Source organism: Triturus cristatus, chromosome 3_1 (genome assembly GCF_964204655.1).
Source record: "Triturus cristatus chromosome 3_1, aTriCri1.1, whole genome shotgun sequence".
Lineage (NCBI taxonomy): Eukaryota > Metazoa > Chordata > Amphibia > Caudata > Salamandridae > Triturus > Triturus cristatus.
Genome location: NC_140583.1, coordinates 663,241,661 through 663,268,715, shown reverse-complemented (window position 1 = coordinate 663,268,715; position 27,055 = coordinate 663,241,661). Strand labels below are relative to the sequence as shown.

The following is a 27,055-nucleotide window of genomic DNA, read 5'->3' as shown; positions in this document are numbered from 1 at the left end:
CCTACATTTTTGTAAAATTGTCCTCCCATGTCTCAATGGGAATGTGACAACTGATTGCAGACACAATTTGTTTCCTTCATCTCATATCTGATACTGCAGACAAAACGATGTTTTCTATTTTTCTTATTTGTCGCCGATACTAAAGATTCCCACCGTTGGGCTAACACCTCCCTCCTCCGCCTAGTAATGACCACGTTGGTGGCTTCCCAACGAAGACAATATAGCGAGGAGTCCCTTGGTTTCACCATGAGGGCCTAACGTAATAACCAATTAGTCAAAGTACAATCATAGTTGAGCCACCTAGATTGGTTTGTGAACCCTCCATACCAATCTTAGACAGTCTATAGATGGCTCACGATTACTAGCTTCACAGCCCACTCTACATTACGACTTTGGTGACATTAAAATGCTACCTCAATAGGGTTCTGATCCCCCACAATTTGAGGGAATTACTTTCCCATACACCAGAGGCTTTATCAAATTAGTCAATATAAAAAAAGTAATCTATTATCGAGGAGCAGCAACTTCCCCTATAAGTGGGTATCAAATAGGTCATTACAACCTGCCGTGTCCATTAGATTATTCACATCATGGGAGGCCAAATATGAAATCAACTCGAAGCCTGTAGTATCAGGGCTCACCAAGGTGTTTGCCAGATTATTTGTCACAACTCCTTTGATAGTCCTCGAGGGGTTAATCTGGGGAACAAGCCTTACATTAAAATCATCTGCCAAGCAAAGATGACCTGAGTGCCCTTTAGTTTACAACATTGCTAAACAGCGAAGTCATATACTCGAACAGAATTTGAAATTTAGTATTAGGAATACTGATAAAATCGTTATTATAGAAATTGATTAAATACAGAGGCAAACCTCTCTTATATTTCACAGCCTGAAAGCGGTTATTAGAAATCTCCATTGACCTAGCACAGTCCCCCACAGATAAATTCACCCAGGTGACTAAGCCCCCTGACTCACCACCAGATCGGGAGGCAGTTTCAGAAATACTAGAACACTGAAATCCATCAATTATCAGATTCTGAGTTGAAGTTTCTTGAAGCATAATAATATCATACTGCCTTATAAAAGTGTGCCATTCTGATAGCAGTATCTCCGATTGTAGTCCTGCCACATTCCAACGTAATATCTTCAACACTGCGCCACACGGACCCTTGGCATTGCCCAAAAATAGTGAAATATAAATTTGGGGCACTATTACTGGCGGAGTGGCCATTTTTTACTCCCTGGTAATTGATCTGGGCTGCAGCCAGTCTATGCCATCAAGCACACTTAGGGCGGATAACTTGTTCTGATACATCAATGAAAACCCAGGGTTATGTAGGACGAGCGGGTCAGTGGTGAAACTCATGATTTGTGGCTTATAAAAATAGCCCATATAGAGTGAGCAAATTCTGGTGCCGTAACAGTCTCTAGCCTCGTGACCTCCAAATGTTTTTTACGCAGGATGGTTTAAGAAAATGTACCATGATACAGTCCCCATCAATGTCCTTGCTTGAACAATCTACCCATCCAACCCTCCGCACCATTATAATTTCATTCACCCCCTTTGGTTGAAATGATTATGCTTGGCAAGCCAATCACCAGTTTTATTCCATTTGGCCACACATAAGAGTGGGAACTCCTGCCAACACTAAAACAATGGTGTAGGCTGCTGGGGGCAGATTCAATGTCTTTTTATTAGGGATAGGGCAGACGTCAGTTGGATCTTGGTTGAATACTCTGTTCCCAGATGGTCCAAGATTAGGTAAGTCTGTATTGTCAGATCCAGGTTTTACGAGGATCCTAAGTTATTTCAGAGGGCTTTACAGGTTCAGTTACAGTCTCTGCCCCTTTATGACAGGCAGTTCTCTTTGATTGCAACAATGACAAACTCCTATGTGCAAAGGCAGTTAGCTAAGTAGGTATATCTATTGTTCGGCTCTCAATGCGATCAAGGCACTCTATAATTAGCGTCAATTTCTCCTCTAAGATGGCACATAATTTAATATATAGGGTAGCGAAGTTTTAAGAGTACAGAGTTGCAGAGTCGATTCTGTACTTGAAGTCAAGTTGTCCCTGATGCAGGGCATTATGTTCAGTTGTTGCCATTGTGGACTTTCCTACGAGCTTTTGCATCTCGACAACAGACCCCAGCTGTGGCAAAGTGCTAGAAAGGATTTCAGGCTCTGGATCCAAACATTCATTGCCATTCACAGCGTCATGAATTCTATCTGCAGTATGCGTTTGTGCCTGGGGTCCCAGGATCAGGAGGTCCTGCATTAGTAGGGGGACAATCACCAAGTTCAGTTAATGTGGGAAAATATTCCAATGATAGCTTCCACTTAGTAAGTGTAATCTCATTTGTAATTATCCCCAAAGCTCTTTCAAGCACACTGTCAACTGTCACTGTTGTGCATAGAATGGCCTTTGGCCCAGAAGCTATCCCAACAGATTTACGTTTGCTTATATCCAATAAAGGCAATGCTCACCTTCTGCAGAACTTCTATGGGTTGTTGCTTCTCCGGGGGCTACACAGAAAACAGGCCAAAGAAAGTGGGCCCAGCCCAGCCTCTTCCGGCTGCGGAAGGGCACAGACGGGCCTACTCTAGGCCCATGCGCATCCCGTGCTGAACTTATATTGCGTCTACGCTTGGGACCCACATTGCCACCAAACAGAATGGGGGAGTTAGTCCAACTCCAGATTGGAGTTAGCACAGACAGTAGTGTGACAGGAAACGGCCAAAAGCAATCTACGCTGCGGGACTTCCAATGCACTTCTAGCGCGTCTCAACCTGGGCTTCCTTTGCTTTGCCACCAAACAGTCTGGGGGACTTAGTCCCACCCCAGAGAGGGGTTTGCAGAGTCAGTAGTGTGGACATGGGAACTGTCAAAAGCAACCCATGAGACTTACAGCTCATAATGGGCTTTATCTCAATGTAGGCTTGTTACTTTGGAGGGGACGAGGATCGATCTTCTGCAAACATACGGATGGTATCTAATCCTGGTATGGCTTGTAAATTGTGTTGAATTGTAATTATTTTACTTTTTTTTTTAAATCAGCTAGTTTAGTGCACAAATATGGGCATTCATGAATAGGGAAATTGAACGTGTATGGTTGTAGGAAGGTATTTACAAGTTTAAAAGTCTCTAAAGGCTTATTAAAAGATGCATAGATTTTATCCCAAAATAAGTACTTTGGGCTGCCTTAATTGCCACGTGATATTTCTTCAACGTCACGATGTAGGTGACCTTAAAGTTGGAAGATACTGCTTTTGGCAAATTCTATCCAGTTTCTTGAATAGTTTTTTCTGCTCTGCTAATTTGACCGTGACCCACGGGGCAGAATCTTTTTTTTTTTTTTTTTAGAGCAAGCTTAACTACAGTTGACTGCACCCAGTGATGAACTACGTTAACAACAGTGCTCTTATCACCTACCCCAAAGGCAGAGGTAGGGAAAGGATTGGTTCGCTCAAAGACCTTTATGCCAAGCCCGCACAAAGAACGCAGCTTCAACATTCTTTAAACTAATCTGATCCTAGTAAACCAGAAGAATGGAATCAAGCAATGATGGGATCAGGAAGTGAAATTAGGATTTTCTACCACTAGCGAAACTTTTCAGAAAATCTGATCAATTGCGTGCCCTGAAGTATGCGAAGGGGCGGTACTTCAACCAGAGATTCAGCGATCCCAGCAGATCCACTAGTGAGGTAGCCAAAAGCTTGCTGGAATTTTCAACATGTAAATGAAAATCACACAAAAGGATGAAGTTGACAAGCAGTATGCAGTAGAAATGAAAACTCCCACGTGGTTATGTACGCACCCTTTACCCAGAATTTGTAACCAGAATCAAGATGCAAACTGAAGAGATAGGCATGCACATTATTAGAGACAAACAGCGGATTCCAGGCAAATATTTTCATAATCTGCAAGCAGTGCTACTAATTAAGAAACAGCGAGGAGCAAGCGCTTTGTCCAGCACATCACTGTTAGGCAGGTTTACACAGATGAGCACAAGCAGACAGAAGTACACACAGGCAGGTCCGCATAGACAGACAAGGACAGAAGCATGACCTCTGGTGAACACAGAAGCTCATACTAATCTCACAATCCAGATAGCTGGACGACACTCTGAGATATTTTCAAAGTAGATTAAAACGTACAACACACTCACCATCTCCAACTCTATGTCAAGCAGTTTGCAGACATCGAACACCGGGGGCTGGGCTACAACAACAAACACAGTAAATCCAAGTAAGAGTCCACACAAGGATCCCCTTTAAGCAGGGCACTTAACTAGAAGAGTAGGCAAAAAAACAATTTCCAGAAGGATACATAAGGACAGTGGGTGGAAGGACATGTCTCCCAACTTTGAAGCTCACATTTACCCTAATTGTTTAGTCTAAAGTGGCCATTCAAAATAGTCTTACATTCCAATGGAAATTATATACTGTTGTAGCATTTAGATGTCCAATGGCTCTCATTACTATTCTAGAAGAGTGAAGACTATGGAAGGGTCAAAGGTGAATGTACATGTGAAAAAAGTATCTCATTAAGTGTTGATTGATTATGGAAAGTTTGCAGAGACCAAGGATTTACTAACTCCCCCAGAAATCAGGTGATTAAATAAATATTACCAAGTGACTGGAAGAGATTAAGGGTGGTGGAGGTGTAATGGGAGGCCCAGCCTGATGCAACAGTATTTCATTTCCTGGTCTCTCCATTAATCAAGTCATTGTCCTTCCTCCTTTTTCTTCATTGGGAGTCTGTATTTTAACTAGCAATGTCACTGTTGACTCTATCCTCTTTCTAAGCCATTGAACAATCTTTTTAAGGCATGGCAGTGCTTTTTAAGGCATGGCAGAGCCTATCCTCTCATGACCAAGTGAATCCTCTCTTTCTAAACCATTGTTCGGCTGTCCCCTCATTTATTGAATAGCTATGATGCAGACATCTCACTGTGTGTGACACGGGCTCAGTCCTGAGAGCCGAGCCAAAATTGATGCTGAGCCATGCCTTGGGAGTTTAGCTCAAAATCCAAGCAGGAAATTGATGTAGACATTTGCAGTGCATTGTAGGAGTCCTCCTGGGAGCTTGGCAAGGTGGGTCAAAACCTAATTGGGCTGTCCTCTATGGCATCTACTTCCAGAGGGACAATAATGTTCAGAGTGTAGCCGCTTACATTCGGATCGTGTAAAGCTTTTCATTCAGTCCAACGTTTTGATTTAGAAAGTTGGCAGAGGGGGAAGGATGCTACATGCCCAAAACAACAGCAACGGGCAAGTTTGCCTTTTTTAGGTAGCCGCATTTTTAGATTATTCACACTACCTAATTCAAATCACAGAAATTTACTTTAACAAGAGTATAGAACCTATGGAGCTTTAGAACAGGGAAGCAGACCACTGAAATTCAAACTAACACGTTATTAATTCCTGATTATTGAATTCTGATGACCACCTTGGTTTTTATAAGTTTCTTGAAGACTCTGTATTCGATGTGCTTGAATATTTTTTCATTAAGGTAAGGGTATAGTTTCAATATTTAGTCACAATTATAGGTCTTTCAAGGAAGCTGGAGGGCTAAGACAGTAATCGATTATTTCCTGTAGATTCCATTAGGTAAAATGCTGTAGATACTGTATTTTTCTGCACTTGAAGATATCAAATATGTTTAAAGTGCTACAGGGCAATACAGCAATTTCAGCATTTAGGCCTCTTCTGGTTGGGCTCTAGCCCGAACCACTTCTTTAGTTACCTGCTCCAATGGAATCTGAACATACAACTGAGGAGCAATGTTCGGCTGATCATGGAGAGATGTCTCACTCTTGGAGCAATATGGTTTTGGGCTTGATGCTGGTGGTGCTGACATAGTAAGGGTGCTTTTTTTTTTTTTGTAGGTACATTATGTATAACATTGTTGCCCGGGGCCAGTCACTCTAGAGCCTTGTCGGCTATGGAAACTTAGGCAATGATACACAAATCTTTGGAACACACTTAAGCACGTCAAAAGACGTTTTCCCTCTATATCTGAATAAACAATTTGCAAAGTCTGATCGACTCTGGTTTCAACGTTAAAGCCAAAGATCAAATCTTGCAGCACATCTTTAGAAATGACTGCAACTTGGTTCCAGACTTAACTTAGTTAAACAAAATGACCAACATTTCGCTCTGAGTTTATGGTGTGGAGAGAAACACCATGCAAACCTGGCAGAGAATTCTCTTCTTCCATAGGGAGCTCCAAATTACATTTCAATCGCGGGTCTCCCCAAAAGTACCCATACTGAATCTTGAGGCAAAACTTAAATGAAATTGAAGGGGGATGGGAGCACACTGCTTAACCTCCCAGCACAGTTCACCCCTTATGGTAAATGCAGTTCACTTTAAATGCTTACTTGAGTTTTTGCTCAGAGGATTATGGCAGCTTTTTCAGCAACCCCAGATAAATTTCGTTTTTTATCTCAACTGATGAAGGATAATATCCAGAAACACATGTGTCAAGAGATTCACAGCACTAACCTGCACCAACTTTGGTGAAACACTTCAGGAAAAACTCAAGTAAGCGTTTAAAGTGAACTTCATTTACCATAATGCTAAGGAGTGAACTGTGCTGGGAGGTTAAGCAGTGTGCTCCCATCCCCCTTGTGTTTAAATACATTTGGGAATGATTATACTAAGCCTGATAAGTAGTTGAGTTTCAAAGTCCAAAACTACCCATCACATTAGAAAGTTCAGTCAAAAGTGAGTTGTTTTATTTTATTTCACTCCCACCAGAACATATGCTTCCTTGCGGATCTGATATCGGAGAAAACAATCTCAAGATAGCATCTACAAAAAGGTAAATTTTAAGTTTTGGTCCGCATCATCATGAGTCTTATGGACAACACCCAATATATTGGGTTTAAGTAAGCAAGATTCTTTTCAGAGCCCAACCAATAATTGGTGGTCAAGTAAATATGGATAGCCTGTGAATATAGGATAAATTCAACTGCAAAATCTATCGAAGAGTAAAGGAAAGAGGACAATTTCCCTTACTGATGCCATGACTGAGAGCCCTTTGGAGACTGATGGGTGAGTTGACAAAAGGGCACTTGAGATGTGAAAGCCAGATTAAAATAGTCCAGCTTGGATTCCAAGACAGTTCTCACATACATTTATATTAAGATTGTGTTACAGAAAATAAGAACTTCAGTTGATCGATTACTGTTTTAGATTTTAACCTATCCAGGGTCTCTTCAAATTTATTCTAATCTTAAACTTATTTTATCCTGCAAATGCAGAGAGATCCTTTTACATTACTGTACTTTGAGATCATTAGGAAAGACTTGTACCTACAAATGTCCTGTGAGTTAGCAATAAATTAGATACCCGAGAAATCACTAGGAGTTAGTAGACCAATCGTCAGATAAAAATTAACCGTGAGTAAGTTGTGCGCGACCTAATTTTGTCATGAGACCTCTGAAATGGAAGGCTGATACGCAATCTTTAACCTTTAAAGATGGGTTACTAAATTAACCCTGCAGGGCAACTGAATACATTAAATGGAGGACAGCGAGGAAGGTGAAATGAAAGGTGGTGTATGCAATGCTTAATAGGTATCCGTCACAAGGAACATTAAACTAATATAATAATACAAATAATGCTTACTAAAGTTTTATAAATGTCCACAACTCACCATCATCGGGGCGCATCTGTCCCATTGGCCTTCGAATTGGTGTATCTGAAACAACCACGGAAGAGGCGCGACCATGGTACCCAACTGGTAAGTGTAGCCTGCAGAAATGATTAATTATTTACCTTATGGTCTTAGCAGAATATTAATCACTAGGAGTATTACAGGTGATTGAAATGCATAACAAAGATGATCTTGGAGTTTTAAATGCAACAAGTTGCCACAGGATTAAAGATTTCTCATGTTCACGTCACACAAATGGGAGGCACTGAAGTTTAATGGTCCTATTAATTATAAGTTAAAGGGGCATAATTTTCTGGGTCTAGTGTACCACATGCAAATGGAGACATCATGGTCTGGGTCTCATGTATCCAAGAGTTAGAGCCAGAGTGGAGTCTCATGTAATTCATGCTAAAAAGGACACCATGAGCTGGCATCTTGTCTAAGGTTACTGATGGCACCAAGCTATGGGCCACCGGCCTCCCCGGCTAACGAGGGTCACAGGATCTTGTGTCTCTCAGGTCAATAAAGGAATCATTGGTCTTGTGTGTCACTGGGCAGTTAGTCAGTGATTTCCATGCAGTATCGGAGGTTGTTAATGTAATCTTCTGCAGGTGCCTCAGATATTACTGTACTGCAACTGGATAAACAACTCCCTCCCCCTGTACACATGAACCTTCAAAGGTAGGTCATGCAGTACAGATTTACTCTAGGAGGTAGTAGCACATTTATAACATATTATATAACAAAGTAACCACCAGCAATAAATATTGCTATCCAAAAAGCACACTAGCGTTACAAAAAAAAAAACTTTTATTTTTGCAGGGATATAGCCCAAACAATGTGAGCCCTCTTGCAGTACCGGGCCATGTTCAAAATAACATCGGAGGCTATGAAAAATATTATTCAATTTGAAGGAGGAGTAGGTCATTGATTGCCTTCGTTAACACTCAGGTCTTAGTGCACTCCTTACTATTCCTTGGTTTATAGATCCCAGTCAATAGAACAAAGTTTCCTGGCAGAATGCCACAATGCATCAAGTATTCTATCAAAAAAATCTTCTCTTAACCCTTGATTTTCAGTGACCCCTAGTGAAAGGGGATGGGGATGAGTAAAGGAAACTGAGAATCTATGCTGAATATGTTAGAGCCACTGTGCTTATTTGTTTGCTTAAGGTGGGGTCTTGAATTAATACGTTTAACCACATTAGCTTTGTACCTTACCGACTGGCTGCAGACATGAAGGTCACATCCTTTGGGACCATACAGATGCACATGGCTGACAATGAACACAATATTTTTATAGGCATTAATCTAAAGAAAATTGGCTGCTGAACCCCAGAACATTTTTAAGCTGCTCCTCCACTGTGCCAATTTGCTGGTCTAATCTAATATGCAACTGTTTGTCATTGGAATATGAGAGTGATTACAAGCCAGAAAATCTTTTCAAGACCCAAAAGCTCTGCATACAATGTAAATATGACAGGAGACAATAAATGGGTTTCGGGAACTTGACTCTAGACTTAAAACAGCTGATTGATTTGAAAGGCTATATGGTTTCTGCTCGATAGAAATGAGAACAAGTTGTGGGCAGAACTCCTCAGGCCAGCTACAGCAAGATATTCAACCATGATTTTATGGCCAACTGTAATGAATGCAGTCGAGAGATTCATCAGAACAACTGTAATAATACTTCCTGTAACCTATGTCGTTCTTAACTCATCCAGAACAGTAAGCACAGTTTCTGTTCCAGGGCCTGATAGAAGTCCCGCATGAGACTAATACAGTAGGGCATTGCCTTTCAGAATTGTTTTAAGCAGTTTTCCCATAAATCTTTCAGTAATTGTAACTAAGGTCGGCAAAGGAGCAATAGATCTCTATATATTTTTTTTAAATTTATGTATTTTATCAGGCATTTATACATAACAATCTTGAAACAGTATTACATAATAACAATGGCGAGTTGGGCACATGGTAATCAGTTAGCTAAAAGAAAACATAGTACATACAGATCAGGTGCAAATTTATATTACACATTGATTGAATAACCAAAGACTGCTCTATGTCTCGTTACACGGTCCCTCCTATCTTCGCAGGGGTGACGCATAGGAAACAGAGTCAGGAGCCACCTGGCACCGCGTACTGTGCGGTACAAAAGGGGGTGGTGATGGACGGAGTATCAGAACCAATCAAACACTCACACCCAGTCAACAGATCTGGGTTTCATCCATCACCGTTCTTTAGCCCACTCTGCCACCCCAGTTCAGACATGGCCATATGCAAATCAGTCTGACCCTGTGCCTCATGGGAACAGTCCAGCCCGAACTGCCAAGCCATGCCTTCCCTGGACCGGAAACAAGCTTCCTAGGACCGGTTTCTGGCATTTCAGCCGTCTTCAGCCAGGCTTGCTTGAATCCAGTGGCAAAGTGAGCAAGGGACTCGCGTCTGAGCATACCCTGCCAACTTATGGCGAACAAAGCGGTACAAAAGGGGGTGGTGATGGACCGGGTTAACACAAGTTACGCTATATAGCAGGATTAGAATCATTGCGTTCCCGTGTTGTGTTATCAGTATCATTCATGTCTTTCTCTCTTGTGGACATGTACGTCATGTAAAGCCCCCAAAAGTGTTTGGGCCGACGGGGAGGGGGGGTTGGGGGGAAATTGAAGATCAATTACATTTTCAGTTTGGGTACTGCAGTACAGCATGTCATGCGACCACTGAACAATTGTGGGTGCAGGACCTCGTGACCAACCAATCGCCACTCTGCGCTTTGATAGTAACAGTCCCATGTCTACCAGCCTCTGCACTCCCTTGGGTGTCTGTTTAGAATATCCCAGTAGGGCTAATGCGGGGTCTGGGGGTAGTGCCAAGTCAGTTATTTTACCCAGTTCTCTGAAAACAGATTACCAAAATGGATATATCCCCAGGCAGGACCAGGCCAAATATAAGAAGTCTGCGATCTGCTTGCTGCATCTCTCATAAGCTGGATTATCCCTTAACCCATATCTATGTCATTTCTCTGGAGTATAGTATACTCTGCTCAAGTATTTAAAATGGATCAGCCTGTGTCTGCCGTTTAAGGAGATGCGCCATGTACTAGAACAATAAGCCCACATGGAGTCATCTATATCCTTCTGTAAAGCTCGCTGCCAGTCTAGCCTGGCTTTGGTGTAATGGTTTGCCCTATGGGACATTGACAACTTATAGATGTTCTAGACAATATTGCGTGGTGACACTGCTTTTATGGTATAGGTCAGTTCTAGGGTTCCAGAAGGTCCTCCCCTAATATATTGTGTAGTGCGTGTCACGTTCTGTGGAATTGGAATTGCGTAAGGAGTGTAGGAGCGTCGGCTTGATGCTCTAGGTCTTACCACTTCTTCGCCACACCATTTTCGAATAGGTCTCCTACAGTCAGGATTTTCAGTGATTTGAGCGCATGAGTGACTCCTCTGTCCATGCATGGGGGCAACCAGCGGCATTATTCTATTGGCATGCTGATGAATACAGAACAGCTCCTGCCTGTAATTGTAGTAGGTGATGCCAGGCATGACATGTCGCATTGATGGAATCTAGGATCCCTGTTCTACCGTCTGTAGCTTCGAATATCGTGGCTGGCAGTGGCAGCGGGTCAGCAAGGATTGTTTCTATACAGAGATGTGGGATGTCCGGTGGGCCATGAAACCAATAGTAAGCCTGGGCACTCTGTGCTGCTCTATAGTATAAATTTAAATCTGGCACACCCAGCCCCTCCCATATGATATGGTAATGTGAGTGTCTGCCATTTGACTCTTGCTTGTTTACCCACCCAGGCCAATTTTATCAGCAAGGTTGTGACCCGGTGGAAAAAGGAGGTAGGGAGAACCATGGGGATATTTGTGAAGAGGAACAGAAACAGGGGTAGCACCACCTTTTTCATGATCGTAATTCTGCCTAGCAGGGACAGGGGTAACCTAATCCAGTTTTCTACATCGTCTTCTAATCTACTGACAGCGGCACCATAATTCTCTCTAAACGCCATCTCTGAATCAGAATGCACCCGGATACCCAAGTATCTAATCGCCTCCGTGGACCACTGTAGTGGGTAGTCTGGTTCAAAAGGTGTCGTGGCTGGAGTAATTGGGAAAACAATAGACTTAGGCCAGTTGACCCGCAGTTCTGACAACGCGCCAAAATGCACCACCTCCCTTAATACAGAAGAGAGGTTACATTCCGGATTGCGAACATATAACAACGTGTCATCCGCGTAGGTAGACACTATAAGCTTGCAGTTCTGGAATCTAATGCCCTTGTGGCTGTGATATTCTCTTAGTGCGCAGGCAAGGGGTTCGGCCACTAACCCCTTGTAATGGCCATAGGGTCTGTCACTAGGTTTCCTATTTTTATTCTGGCAGTGGTGGAATTGTATAGTACAGTTATCAGTTGGAGAAAGACTAGGCCCAGGCCCAGGCCCATCTTGATTAAGACGTGTCGCATAAAGGGCCAGTCTACGGAGTTAAAGGCCTTCTACATGTCGAGGAAGACAGAGACAGCCCTTGACTCCTGCCGGGTGTGTTGTAAGGCACCAAACACTGTGCGAAGGTTGTAGGTGAGGTTCCTGCCTGGGACAAACCCAGCCTGTTAAGGGGCCACTAGTATCTGAGTGAGGGGGACCAGCCGGTTAGCTAGGATTTTTGCAAATATTTTTGTGTCGACGTTAAGCACTCCTCCGGCGTCTTACCCGGCTTGAGTATGGTGACTATAATAGGCTCTCTCTAGATCTATAATTTGTTACATTTGAAAGATCTACAATAATCTTTAACTATGCATCTCCTCTGTTGATCAAAGGCACATTCTGAGTCAAAAGAAAGATTAATAATGTTCATGACTAATGGAACCACTACAAGAGTCAGAGACTTAAGAATCTAAATAGAACTTTTAGGTGATCCTAACTTGATTAGATTTAGAAGTTAACTAACTTCAGTTTCAGAGATAAAGGGCGCGAAGAGAATGTCAAACTTGCTAACAGCAAGCTCAATTGCATTAAGAGGAAACTTGTCTGGCGTTTGTACTGCATGAATAACAGTAATCTTCACAAAGAATAAAGCTCCAAGTTTGTCACATACATCCTGCGAGAGTTTAATATTTGAACTAAGGCATACCATATTAGTAAAGTCCTTTACTGATGTAAACATTCCCCAGTCAAATTAGATCAACGAGAATCTTAGCACTCAGAAAAATAGACTTTGCTACAATTAAACTCCTCATATTATTGAATCTCACGTTTTGATAACATGAGCTCTTTGGGAGAACGATTCCTCCGCAGCTTTCTTTTAGCCTGAAGTGTCAAGAGTTGTTGACAATTGTTTTCCATATTAAACCAGGCATTACACTTGTAATTACCTTTTCCTATTTTATTAAGTACGGGGTGTGTGTGTGTGTGTGTGTGTGTGTGTGTGTGTGTGTGTGTGTGTGTGTGAAGTGAGTAGATTGGTAAAATATTCCAGATAAGAATTTGACTCTTAAGTTGAAAGAAAGGGATCGAAGACTTTAATGTTAAGAATGGCTACTTGCAATTAAACTCTGTGCCATACAGTTTGTTAACACGCACTACGGATGTTGAGAGTATGAGACAGAACAACTCCCTTAAACACAACTGGCTCATTTGTCATTTTGTGAATAATATCTTGGAGTACCTGAAGAACAAGGTGTAGAGTGTACTATTTGGGACTGAGCAGGATCTTCACAATAAGTTGTTATAAAATGTTATAATATATATTTGCAGGGTCATCGGCATGGAAGCTAAACTCTACATTTAGGATTCATTGACCACAAGTGAGGGATACTGTGCCTGCTAATTCAATGTAGTTTGCAATTAAATCATTGATTTTACTTGGGGGCAGATGGGTGGGCGGGTGACTGAGTTAGCAGAATAAAACTGATTGCTTGAGTTGAAGAAGCGTGACACAGACAGGGGAAAGTATCAGGAAGAATATGAATACATTTTATTCAATGAGTTACCTTAAACTCTGATCAGAAACTATCACTACTTCTTCTCCATTTCCATCTAATCATACCCATTGATTTATTCGACTTCTTTCAGGTATGGCAATATGAAGATCTGGTCAGATAATCTCAATCTTAAAAAACAAATCTAACAGCACCTCTGCATTAAACATAAAATTACCCTGATGGGGTAATGACTAAACAAAATAACGGATATGAATATGATTAATTTAATTAAAACATGTTTGTTAAATATATGGTCAGAGAGAAAACATTGTAAAAGGAGGTTACGAATATGGGCGCTACGGCTTGGGGGCTCAAGGAGAAAAAGCAGATTGCTGTACATTGGGTCCTTCCGTAAATCCCGGGGTTAGAGGGCTGGAAAAAAGATTTACTAGGGTGGGCTTTAGCTGATGAACAATATTTGAAACAGTCTTGAGGGGCTTATAAAGTAACATAAGACCTAGCTGAATGGGCAGAACTAATGGACATATCTCTGACCCTCCAAATAATAGACCACAAGGAGGGAGGTGAAGACGAATAAACTTGATGTATTGCCCGAAGAGGGATTAGGGGGAAAAGTCTTGGTGAATGTGGCTCTTTCACTAGGATAAAAACATTCTCTGGCTAGGAATTGTACTGTGTAAACAGAAATGCGCTTTAAACCTCGGTCATTGAGGTGATGTCGATGCTGTGTACTCACTAAGTTAATAAAACAATGTTTTTAAATTCTAAAATTCCAGAGCAATGGTTGGACAAACATCTTAAATTTAACACTCCAAAACTGAGCGTCAAATTGTCTTGGTTAAAGATTCGGTCTTACACTGTCTCTGAAGATCTAACAGGTGATCAGTGCCTCCATCAAATTAGCATGGCGAAAAAGGATGCTGGTAGCGTAGTTTCATATTAATTAATGAATGGAGTTCAGCAACCGTATAAACGCACTCTCCAATTGTAGCTTAATAGTTTCAGTGCCAGCACTACAGTTGTGGGTGCAGAGGGGGCTGCTGCACTGTGTATGCTTTGAAGGTAGTAACAGTGCCCAGCTTGAACGAGCATTGGAAATGCAATAGGACTCGCATTTGTTTAGGTTAGAGCTTTTGGCTTTGCTAGTGGTATTGTATTTTAGCCATGTGTTATTGAGTGTATGTATGTGATGTGTACACTAAAGGGTCACCATGCAGAAAAGGCAGATTTCCTACATGGATATTTTTGCTTTCTCGGAATGAGGGTCAACTAACTGTCACTGACTATCCAGATCCCTTACAAGTTAACTCAACATGTTTTATTAAACGTATATTTACAGCAAAAATGTATGGTCTCCGTTATTCTTTCATTGTTATATCCGTATCCCAATACATATAGTGAACCCGTGGATCCATAGGCAGCAACAGTGTCCGAATACCCAAGTCAGAATTCAAGATCACTCCCAGGTTATTTGCAAAGGTTGTGTTGTAGCCAATAAAAAACTGCTTAATAAAAGGAAAGGGACACGTGATGGAGATATGAAGCATGAGGACCCCACTGATTGAGGTCAAATCTTAGCTACCCAATTCTATACTATCGAATGCAGTTTCCTATGAAATATTCCAGCTATACAGGCAGATTGTAAACCAGCTTGCCTGTGCTTATTACTAAGCACCAATGAACATTTGAATGGAGACAAAATGTTAATTCGGATTTTGCAGATATGTTCGCTTAATTGTGCAGTTGTGTGCGGTCCTGTGGTTCAAAAATTAAAGCCCGCGAAAGCGGAGATTGACAGCCAAGCCTATGGGCTTTGCACAGCTTCAGGTAGAAGGGGCACAATTTCTGCGTAGCACTTTCGCTCAAGAGCCTCCACACTAGTCGCTTCCTGATATCAGGGGCAGGAGGTGGCGCGGACTCAGAGCTATAGTGTGGTATTGTTACTGAAGGCGAGAGAGTTTGAGTTTTCCTGTTGGTGGCAGGGTGTGTCCCAGCCACTCTCCTGACTGATGGGGCGGGTGGCAGCGGATTGGGCAGTGCGCCTAGAAGGGGCCAAATGGGGGAGTAGCGCTATTCACACTAGAGAGGAGAACTGTCCCTTGATTCTTCTATCACTAACTCACGGATAGGGTTTGATGGTGAGGGTAGAGATTATACTTCGTGCCCATTTGATTGTTTACTCCAGATAAATGAACGGGACCCTCTGGTCGAGGAGGGGAGATGCGTCACTGTGAACATTCGATACTCGACTCCTTCCTGCAGCTTTCGTTTTTGGTGATGGGGAGAGACCTGGTCTCTATGTCAAAGGAAGCCATAGCACAAGCCTCAGCGAGCACCTTTAAGAGTAAGATCCATCAGCACTCACTCACTGGCACCTCTCTATAATTAATCACTTCTAGAATACGGTAAATCGGTTTCGACGCCCATTCAAATATTGGACTCCAGTTCACATTTGTAAGGGACAAGTGCAGCCCAAAAAGCTCACCTAGTAGGTGGGCTGCTTCTATAATGAACAAAGAATGATATGCCTACTGCCAAGGAACGAGATAGATGTGACAGGGGTGGAGATCTGGAGGGAGTGGAGGATTCTGGGACGAGTTTTACACTAGTCTATAATTAAGACATGAGGTGAGCAGCGAGGGGGCGACAGTCTGGGGAAAATTACACAATAAAATAGAGACTGAAGGAAACAGACAGCCCAGCAGTGAGAGAGGAGGGAACGTAGGCAGGAGAGGGACACGGAGGAAGGCTATATTGTAAGGAGACAGGAAAACAGCAGAAATAGGCACGAGGGGGATCAGAGTGCGAATGAGATGGAGGGCTGGAAGGAATTATTAAAAGGGGCCTGGAAAATGTACAGAGGGGTGGAAATTTGAAGGCGAGGCCGGGAAAGGTGGAGTGAGAGAAAAAGAAAAAAAAAGCGGCCGAGGCACGTTTACAATTAAGACAGCGCCCGACTTGCGGGCGTTTGTGCAGTAGGGGGAGGGGGTTTGGAACAAAGCCTGACGAGCTGCGAGGGACGGAAACTGGTGGTCAGGAGAGAACACAGGACTGACAGAAAAATCATAGTGCCTATTGACTAATGAAGCCCACTGTGTAACGCCACAAGTGAAAGATCCAGTCCGGGAGGGCGTCCCAAAAGGAGACAGGGCGGTAAGAAGGAGGGACTAAGAAGCCTACTTTTAAATCAGAAGCCAGCGATTAGCATGGAGGATGATGCCACCCAATCAAAAAGAAGGGCGGGGTTTCAAGTCCCCTTCGAAAAGCGTACTGATGACAATAAGCCTCGCAGAGCGAGAAGCGCATGCATGCTCCAGCTCTAGGTCTGCGAGACCTAAAAAGGAGACGAACAGGCAGGAATAACTGAATAAATATTTCACCACGAAACGAGGTAACAATCGAAAAGTTAAAGAAGGGTAAATGGAAATTTTGTCTCAGTAGCCCCAACAAAGCAAAACGGAGTTAATTAAAACACAAGAAAAATATATCAACTTAAAGCAGAATATTCAATTGATTACATTCTAAAACATTACACCATAACATCTCCTGCATATAACAACATCAAAATGATTGCTCAGGTACAATTGAAAACGGTTTTGTTTCCAGTAAACAACAGCTTTCAAATGACCTAGAAAGAAAGCAAATCCTAACAAGGCCTTCTGCATCACATGTTAAAGAGGGCACCAGGATTAGTTTACCATGTACAATAGGCAAACAGGGCACTCTATCCCTGGTCTTGGGATGCAAGTGACTTTGAGCATCTCAAATTTCCCTGTCAACGGAAGCACCAGACATACAGCTCAAAATACGGGGCGCTCTAGGAAATGCAATTATTGGTTATGAAATTTTGCGTCTCAAAGGTTGTTAGTGGACAGTAGGATCATGCATCACAGTTTATGAGGAGGCATGTAATACGAAGTTCTGGTGCATCCCATAGAGGAATGGCAGTCTATGGAGTTTGGTTGTGTTACAGTTAATAGTGGCACCAAGCAATGGGGTCTGCTGTATCAACAGATCATGTTACACAATGTTCAAAGATTCTGGTGTACCAGAGTAATCTACCTTGGTGAAAAAAGGTAGTAGGCTTCAGAGGATCTCTTATAAGGGTGGCAGGGCTGATCTTTACTCACCAGTTGGGCATTAATGCATTTTCCTTCCCCCTAAACATGATGCCAACGTTTGTTGCGTGGTCCCGGGAGGAATAGAAGTCTGTGTAGTCTCCTGAGAACAAAGCAGCAAAAGAAAATTAAAACAGGAGGTCCTACCATCACACAGAACAAGGAATCCTGAGAGAATGTGCAGCAAAACTATATGCGCGGAGGCACTACCAGAAACCAAATGTGGGCCTGACTCACCCACCATGCAGTAGATCGGGGACAGGTGCTGCTGGTTGGGAAAAGGGGACGCCGCTATTCTGCAATTATTTGCTCATCTATCACAGTGAGCTTCTTGGGCAAAGGTTCTTGAAGAAGATGAGGAATCTGTGGCCCAAGTGACCACATTCTTGAAAACCAAACAATGTTATCCAAAGACATTCACAGCTCCTGGGTAGCTCTTATCACAAGTTTGCTAGTTTTTAGTGCAGGGATACCATGACGCCGATTATTTTTTATTTTTTTTTTTTATTTTTTAAAAACCTTTATTCAGTAAATCCGGAACACAGCTGTTCAGCCGACAACCCGGAGGTCCGGCAGCTTAAGTTGAGCAACACAGAAAAGCTTTCGCACTGCACTGAAAGGAGAATCAGAAAAGGTTCAATTTTAAATAAACACAAAGACAAACCAAACACTAGCAAGGCGATAAGCTTCGAATGCACATGATGGGTGCCCATCAGGGGGAGCTAGTCCCATTTCGTCCACCAGAAACAAAGCTATAATGAGAGGAGGGAGGGGGAAAGCAGAGACTCATAAAAGGCAATCAGTCATCAACAATAAATACATAGCCGGAAAGAATGTCAAGGGGAAAGTTGCTCCTCAGGCGGATCCGGATCAGGGGGCAGACATATGTCCCCCCTGTAGTGGTTCCATCGCCCCCATACTGCATGCCATTTCCGAGGACGCCCTCTAGCACAATACATTGTCTTTTCCCCGAGCATGCTCCAATCCATATTTTCCTTCCACGCTGCCAGCGCAGGAGGCCCAGCAGAGCCCCACAGGCGCGCGATTTCCCGCTTAGCCATCATATTCCCCAGGGTCACCCACTGAGTCTGTGCGTCATCAAGATCGGTAGGACCCCAGACGTTCAAGAGACAACACCGCGCCTCCGGCTGCATGACAATGCCCGTCACCTCCCCCATCACTGCATAGACTCGCCTCCAAAACTCCACGATCACGCCGCATTCCCAGATGATATGTAAGAAGGTACCCACCATGCCGCAGCCTCGCTTACATAAACCCTCCTCAGAGAAACCCATACGGACCAACCTAGGACCTGTCACGTAGACTCGATGGAGTATTTTGAGCTGCACCAGCCGCAGACGCGACGGAATCGCAACCTCCCTAGGAGAAGAAACTGCATATTGCCAATCTTCGTCATCCAGTTCGAGGCCATCCCTAGTCCATTGATCCCGCAACCCCCGAAGAAGGTCAGCCCGGACATTAATTAGCTTCTTATAGAAGAGAGAGATCGCGCTCTCCGGCATATGGCCATCCAGAATTCGGTCCTCCAACGGAGAGGACGCAGGCACCTTCTCACCTTCTACGAGGACTGAGCGCAAGGCGTGACGCACCTGGGCATAGCGGAAAAACTCAGTGCTCCCCAGCTCATACTCCTTCTGCAGCTCCTCAAAGGACTTCACCCTGCCCTGAGCCAACAAGTCTCCGACCCTGGAGATACCGATCAAGTCCCATCTCTCGAACCCTTTTGTATGCCAAAGATTCCCCAGGATATCAGAATCAAACAACGGGGTAGCGAGGGTAAGCCTGCCCCCCCAACCCAGGGAGTCCGTCGCGAACTTCCACACCCGCACCGCCACCCCAGTGGGCCCCGTAAGGGACGAGTCCAACGACTTCGAGTACAAAGCTCTGTGGTAATTACCGCCACGCAGTAACCACCGATCCATGGCATAGCCGGGGCTCAACGCCGAGCCATAGACACCATGATTAATCGCGCACAACTGGGTGGCCCAGTAGTATCTTCGAATGCCCGGAAGCGCAATACCACCGTCGTACCACGGGAGCGTCAACTTAGCGATCGCGATGCGCGGCCGCCCGTCCCACAATAGCGAACGCTGGAGGCTCTCGACCTCTCGAAAGTAACTAGTCGGGACCCATTCAAGGGTATTCTGCAAGGCATAGAGGAAACGGGGAAGAGACATCATTTTAAACAACGCGGCGCGCCCGAGGAGGGAGAGCGGCAACCGTCGCCAGCCCGCCGCATCCCGCCGCAGACGCGCCAGGGGGGGGAGCAGATTCTTCTCATATCGCAAGATGGAGTCGGTGGAGATGTAAATCCCTAGATACTGGAAGCCCTGCTGGGCGATCTGGATCGAACAGTTTTGGGGGACAGGCAGAACATCGCCACACAAAACATACAGATATGACTTTCCCCAATTGATAACAAGGCCCGAGTTCCTACCAAACGAAGTCAAGACGTCGCAAACCACTATGAGAGACTTCTGGGGCGAGGCGAGGTATAATAGGATATCGTCGGCGTAAAGTGAGATACGGTCCTCGTGATCGGGCGACCATCGAAGCCCACGTATACTCGGATGCCATCGTATCCACGCTGCCAGCGGTTCAAGAGCAAGGGCGAACAACAGAGGCGACAGGGGGCAACCTTGCCGGGTGCCCCTCCCAAGCTTGAACGGCTTGGACGCCCTCCCGTTTACCACAACACTAGCAAGGGGACCCACGTAAAGCAACCTCACCCAGTCCACAAAACCAGGCCCGAAGCCGAACTTGGCTAGCACAGCCCACAGGTATGCCCACTCCACCGTATCAAACGCCATCGTGGCGTCAAGAGACGCCACAATAGCCGGCTCCCGCAGCGTGCCCGCCCTAGCAATCACCCCATGGAGACGCCTAAGGTTTAATGCAGTGTTACGATGCGGAATGAAGCCCGATTGGTCCGGGTGGATCAAATCCTCAAGCACCCGGACCAAGCGGTTCGCCAGGATCTTAGCGAGGATTTTCGGCTCAGCATTAAGAAGAGATATCGGACGATAGGAGCTACACTTGTCCCGAGGCTTACCGTCCTTCTGTATCACCACTATGGTTGCCAGTCGTTGATCAAGCGGCAGAGACCCATTCACCCGCGCCTCCACGAACATGGCGCGCAGGTGAGGAGCGACCTTATCCGGACAAAGCTTGTACAATTCAATAGGCAAACCATTCGGACCCGAGGCCTTACCCGAGTTCAACGCCCGAATAGCACCCGCTACTTCATCAACCGTTATATCACCATCTAGGTCGTCCCTATCTACGTCAGAAAGGCAGGGCAGAGCGAGATCACGCAAAAGGTCACACGAGTCCGCAGTCGGCCTGTCTGAAACCGAGGTGTACACTACGCGGAAATAATCCGAGAAACGCTGGACTATAGCTTCGGGGTCCGCAACAACCTCTCCCTCCTCCATCGTTAACTCCGGCACCACTCTATTGAAACGCTCTTTTTTGTCCAACCAAGCCAGCAGTTTCCCGGCCTTATCCCCAACATCATACAGACGGCCCTGCTGCTCCCTGCCAAGGGTCTTGGCAGCATTCTCCGCCAGATCCCTGTACTCCGATTGCTTCAAACTCAAATTATGCAGAGTGTCCGCTGTAACCTCCTCCTCCAGGGTTACCACTAGAGCCGCGATCTCATCCTCAATCTGTATCACCTCGGCGTCTCTCCGTCGCTTGGCGGCCACCACCAATGAGAGGGCCTCCCCTCTCAATACGGTCTTAAACGCCTCCCACAGAGACACCGCTGAATCAACCGAATCCTGATTGTCCTGAAAATAGTGATCAACTGCCTTCAGCAATGCCCTGCGCGTCTGGGGGTCACGGAAGTACCAGGGGTTAATAGGAGCCACCCTACCCCCTCCTACCCGGCCAATGTCGAGACGGACCCACACCGGCGAGTGGTCAGATATGCCACGTGCCATATGCCTAGCCTCAGAAACTAGTGAGGCATGCGCAGCCAGGGTGAGCAAGTAATCAATCCGGGAGAGACTACCATGCGCCCCGGAGTGAAAGGTATACTGACTCTGGGTGGGGTGCCGGAGTCTCCAGCAGTCCACCAAACCAAAAGTGTCTATGAAGTCAGGAAGCCACTTCTGAGCCCCCCCGGTATCCCTGGGCGGGTGCCTATCGAGCAGCCCAGAACCAACAGCATTAAAATCTCCCCCCACCACTAGCAGCCCCTTAGGGAGTTCCAACAAGGCCCTGCCCAGATCCGCAAACGTGGAGGCCTGCAGGGCCGGAGGAACGTACACAGAAACCAATACCAACGTTCTACCCTCCCATCTCCCCGCCACAGCTACGAACCGCCCCCTATCGTCAACAATGGTGGAATCAACCTCGAGTGGCAGTGAGGCTCGAACAAGTATGCCCGCCCCCCTGGAGCCTGATGAAAAGCCAGAGTGGGCAATGAATTTGTAACCCTTTCTATTAAGTGCATAACACATATTCCCTATAAGATGTGTCTCCTGCAATAGGGCAACATCAGGCGAGGTCCGCTTCAGGAATTGTAAGACGATCCCCTGCTTAATACGATCACCCAAGCCATTAACATTCCAGCTAATAATATTTAGGTCCCTACCCCCCATCCCCACACACCAAGAGACCTCCACCCCCCCCGAAAAGCCACCACCAAACCATCCTGACAACCATTACTACGCCTTGCAAGAAACCCCCCCCCCAACAACCACCCCAACAACCCAAATCCTCCCCCCTCCCTGCACCCCTGCGTCAGCTTACAAAGCCCCCCCAACTTGCAGTGTGCCTGTCGCCCTATCAAAAACAAATCTACAAAAAGAACCCCGAGGGAAGAAAGAGCTCCGAACGGCCCTCCGCCACCCCCCCATTACTGCAGTTAGCCACAAGTCATTGTCCGGGGCAAAAAACAAAACAACCTGACACCCGGGGCATCACTCCTGCTCAGCCCTGCCACTGTCCACTCCCGTGACACAGTCCCCGCCGGTCCGTCTCCATGGCAGAGCGTCCAACCAATCTCCGGCCATTTCAGGCGAGTCGAAGAAGAAAGTCCGATCCTCATACACCACACGTAGTCTGGCAGGGAAAAGCATAGCGTACTTCAAATCCATCTCCCTAAGGCGTCTCTTAACCCCCAGGAAACACTGCCTTTGCTTCTGCACCATCTGGGTGAAGTCAGGATAGAAGCTCACAGAGGCGTTCTGAAAAGGAACCGGGCCCGTCACCCGCGACGCTTGCAGGATAGCGTCCCGATCTCGAAAATGGAAGATCCGGGCGACAATCGGTCTCGGGGGAGCTCCCGCCTTAGGCCTCCCACCAGGCACCCTGTGAGCCCGTTCTACGGCAAAAAACTTTCCAAGGCCCTTAGGCGCAAGATGGTTCACCACCAAGTCTTCAACGAGTAGGTCCACTGAGCGCTCTTCCGAGGATTCCGGGACTCCAGTAATGCGCACATTGTTGCGCCTGGCCCGACCTTCAAATTCCTCCAGCCGATGGGCGGAGAGGTCACTAGCAGTCCGCAGCTTCTCGACCTCCGCCTGCAGTCCCAAAACATCATCCGCAAGACCAGTAGTCTTGAGGTCTAGGGACTTGACCCGCTCATTGGTTTTGGCCAAATCCGCGCGTATCAAGTTAACATTGACCAAAATCGTGTCCACTTTTTGTGCCAAGGCATCAAACTGTCCCGCGATCGATGTTTGCATCCCCTCAATAGCCCCCATGACATCCTGCAACGACAGCTCCGAGGCCGGGGACGGGTCAGCTTTCTGTACTTCCAGCGACTGTCCCGATCCACCAGGCGACCCCTTCTGCTGGGCATATCGATCCATATTATTGGATTGGGTATAGCTTCCCCGCCTGGTAGCCTTGGATTTCGGCTTGTCAGCCTCTGCTTTGACCGACATTGCAGACTCGATGTAGGCAATTACGGAGAAACGGCCCTCACCCAGCTAAATGAGACAGGCCGGACCGTCACTCATCGACCAGGGTCGGGCGCAAGTCCTCCAGATGTCCGTGGATCCTCAGGAGGCACTCTCAGGCCGGAGCCAACAAAGGGCGAGAAAGTGAAAGTGCAACGGTCTCCATCCGCCCGTTCACACACCACAGGCCCGCTGTTGTTCAATTAGTGGCCGGGCATCTTGCCAACGCGAGCTCCTGGCATCCCTCGGAGGTAGGCCGCAATCTGCCGTCGTCCACAACTCCGGTCCCCGGCGGGCGATTTTAGCCCGGGCAGCGTCAATCGCCCCCGCGATGGCTCATCTGCAGGATACCGTGCATAAGAAACAGGATGAAGTACAGGATAGTTGACGGAGGGCGCGAGGGTCTCGGGAGCTCAAAGCTCACGCAGCCATCTTGGTCAGGCGCTAGGCTCCTCCTCTGACGCCGATTATTTGATTCCCGCTGGTATACCTGCACCCAAATCTGGCAGTTATGTATTTTGTTCCCAGAATGGGGTATAGCTACATGGACATAGGAATACAGGGTTCTTTTCCATTGATGCTCCCAAATTCTTGGGAAAATCCACTATTATTTTTCCACCTGCTCTGAGACAGCAGGAGAACTAGTAAGAGCGAGTGTGGGGGGTAGGGGTGGTTAGGGTTGTCAAGGACAGGGTAGAGTACGAGTGAGGGAAGCACTGCATGGTACACTCTTGGTGCCGCAGACCACAGTTAAGGCATTCCTTGCCCCTGCAGAGGTTTAACTGAATACACATCCATAGCCAGTGCAACTGGGTCTGGTTTCTCCACACGCAGTATTACTGGGCATGGAGACCCTGGCTACTTGGAATGGCTCGGGCAGAATACCTCATGAAGCCAACACTGTAGGGGGGATAATGCAACTCATAATGAAGGCCACAGACCGTTCTAAGATGTAACCTTTCCATACTAGAACACAGTAGTCATAGCCTAATCCTTTGCAAACGTACACATGGTGATTTCTAGCACCATTGGGCTTTTTACAGATCTTGTGCAAGTAGTAATCATAACAATAAGCAATAGATCAGGCTGTAATGTCGTTTGATCACACATGCTCTCCCCACACTTTCTGATAGGATGAGAACATATGCGGGGCAGATCAGCCTAAGAGTACTGCCTCTGCAGTCGTCCCTAGCACTGCCAGTTGGCTTGGTGGGATTTATACTCGAGTTGCTATAAAGACACTTTCTCAAAAATATCCTCCTGCCATTTTTAACTTTGGCACACCAGACGATGACACATTTTTGGTCTCAGGTTGGTGGGTGTAGAGAACCCAAGGTACACTTCTGTAGTCTATGGAGCTGCTGACAAGCAGTAGGGCTTATGGCCATTCGTTGATGGAAGCAACATTCACTGTCAGTCATTCAAAGGAGGGCTGCACTCTTCATTGTCAGACACCCAAAGAGAAGCCGAACTCACAATTGGCCACCAAGAATGAGCCATACAGACAGTCATTTATCTTGAGAAGAGCTTCTCTTGTATTCAGTCATTCGGATAGGCGAATCAGTGGCTTAGGGGAGTTTCACCAACATGTAGCCACCAAGAGCATAGTGGTTTTGCTGGAAACTTCTCTCCCTTTCTCTTTTTTTTTTTTGTTTAAACGTGTTTATTAATTTTTAAAGTTTGGCGGTTATGCAATTTTACAATATTTCAGTACACTTTAGACAGTATTCTCATGCATTTTTAACTCGTCCGTATCATTACACTTACTGCAGCGTTCCAATAATGCATATCTAGTTTAACCAATAGTACATTATCAACATGGTGGTACTTCTGCTTGATTCAAATTAAGCAGCCTGAGAGATTAAGAATTGAACTGTATACAACACAACATGTAATTAATATCAACAGGAGAGGGAGGGAAAACCATATAAGGAACACTCTTGGTCCTCCAGTCAAGGTAATGAAAACAAGGTATTTCTCACACAATCAAATAATCCTGCTCCGCAGTAATTCTGGCGTTTATGTACACCGGGGAGGCCTTCGGCCTCTCCTGGTGGGGCCCGATGATGAAGCATGTCAACAACTAGGCTGGTGAGTGAGGACTTTCTAAAAGAACCTAGTAAGTTTCTTTTAAAAAAACCTAGTAAGATTCTTCATGCCTGCTTTTCTTTGTAAGAAGGCACACTCTTTTGTTGTTTTCATTACAACACAACATGAACATAAACCAAAGGGAACCTCATATTGACTCCTGTGCATAGTAATAACTGTACTGGTTTCTCGTGATAACACGATACACTTCCAATTTCCTGTTGCTACTGGTACTTGTCGCTCGCCAGCTTATTGCGCGCGGGTATGTTTTGAATATAGTTTTTCCTGTCAGACATCATGCACATCATGCAATGGTCACTTGCCATATATTATGTGAGTTTACTTGGATAACGTCTCTCTTGCTGCTCCCAGAAGTAGACTTAGCAGAGTAAAAACTTGACACAATTCATTTAGGTTTTTTTTTAGTTTACACCCTGGTCATTCTGTAGCATCTTTCATCCATGGTTTTGTATATGCACGTCGCCCTGCATGACAGACAGACTTAGATCATTATTCAAGCGCCTTGTCTCCTTACTGTAGGATTCTTCACACATTACAATGGCCATGAGAAGCTTCAGTAGCTCTTTCATGGCTCAATACATGACTGGCCTATATGCAGCCTCAAGTGGTCAGTGCCAAGACCAGTGAGGCCACCAAACAGATCTGCCCCAGGCACAGATATTGCATTCATCTAGCACCTTATTGCTGCTTAAACCCATGCAACAGAAAAGAAGCGTGAATCACCATATAGAACAAGGTGCTGCCTTCAGAAGCCCAAAAAAAAAAAAAAAAGCATTTAGAATGCAATAGGTCTCGCATTTCCGAGAGTTTAAGCTATTAACATTTTAAATGACAATGCCTTTTATTTATGTTTTAAAAAGACAAAACATAAATAAAACGCATTGTCATTTACAATGCCAATAGCTCAAACGTGGTTAATGCGAGACCTATTGCATTGCAAATACTTGTTCTAGCTGGTCCCTAGGCTGGGATAGCAAAATGAAAAGGTAATATTGCTTCCCAGTGTTTCTTTATGAGCCAGTCAGCCATTCCTACAGTGAAAATAGCTTTTGGGTGCTAGTTATTGGAAGGACAAGTTGACATTAAATGTTTACATGTCCTACTTGTTACACCCTGTTGTGAGCTACAAGCCTACAAATTGGTGACTTATTAATATTCAAAAGGGAGGTTTTCTCCTGTCAAAAAGGGTCATTTTGACAGGTTGGACTAGTTTCAAAACTGCAGCAGCCAGGTTAGAGTGACAGGCCTGGAGTCATATTTGTCTTGTCACACTAGTTGAT

At 45.3% G+C, this 27,055-nt stretch overlaps 1 protein-coding gene across 1 annotated transcript in view; it reads right to left on the bottom strand.

Annotated features, from left to right (window-relative positions):
* FAH (fumarylacetoacetate hydrolase) overlaps nt 1-27,055 on the bottom strand; it is a 301,255-nt gene that overhangs the window by 125,262 nt on the left and 148,938 nt on the right. The window contains exons 5-7 of the mRNA XM_085644709.1: nt 17,746-17,836; nt 7,668-7,765; nt 4,171-4,223 (exon numbers count right to left, since the gene is read on the bottom strand). Of these exons, the coding sequence (XP_085500835.1) occupies nt 4,171-4,223; nt 7,668-7,765; nt 17,746-17,836 (242 nt within the window). The remainder of the gene's footprint in view (nt 1-4,170; nt 4,224-7,667; nt 7,766-17,745; nt 17,837-27,055) is intronic.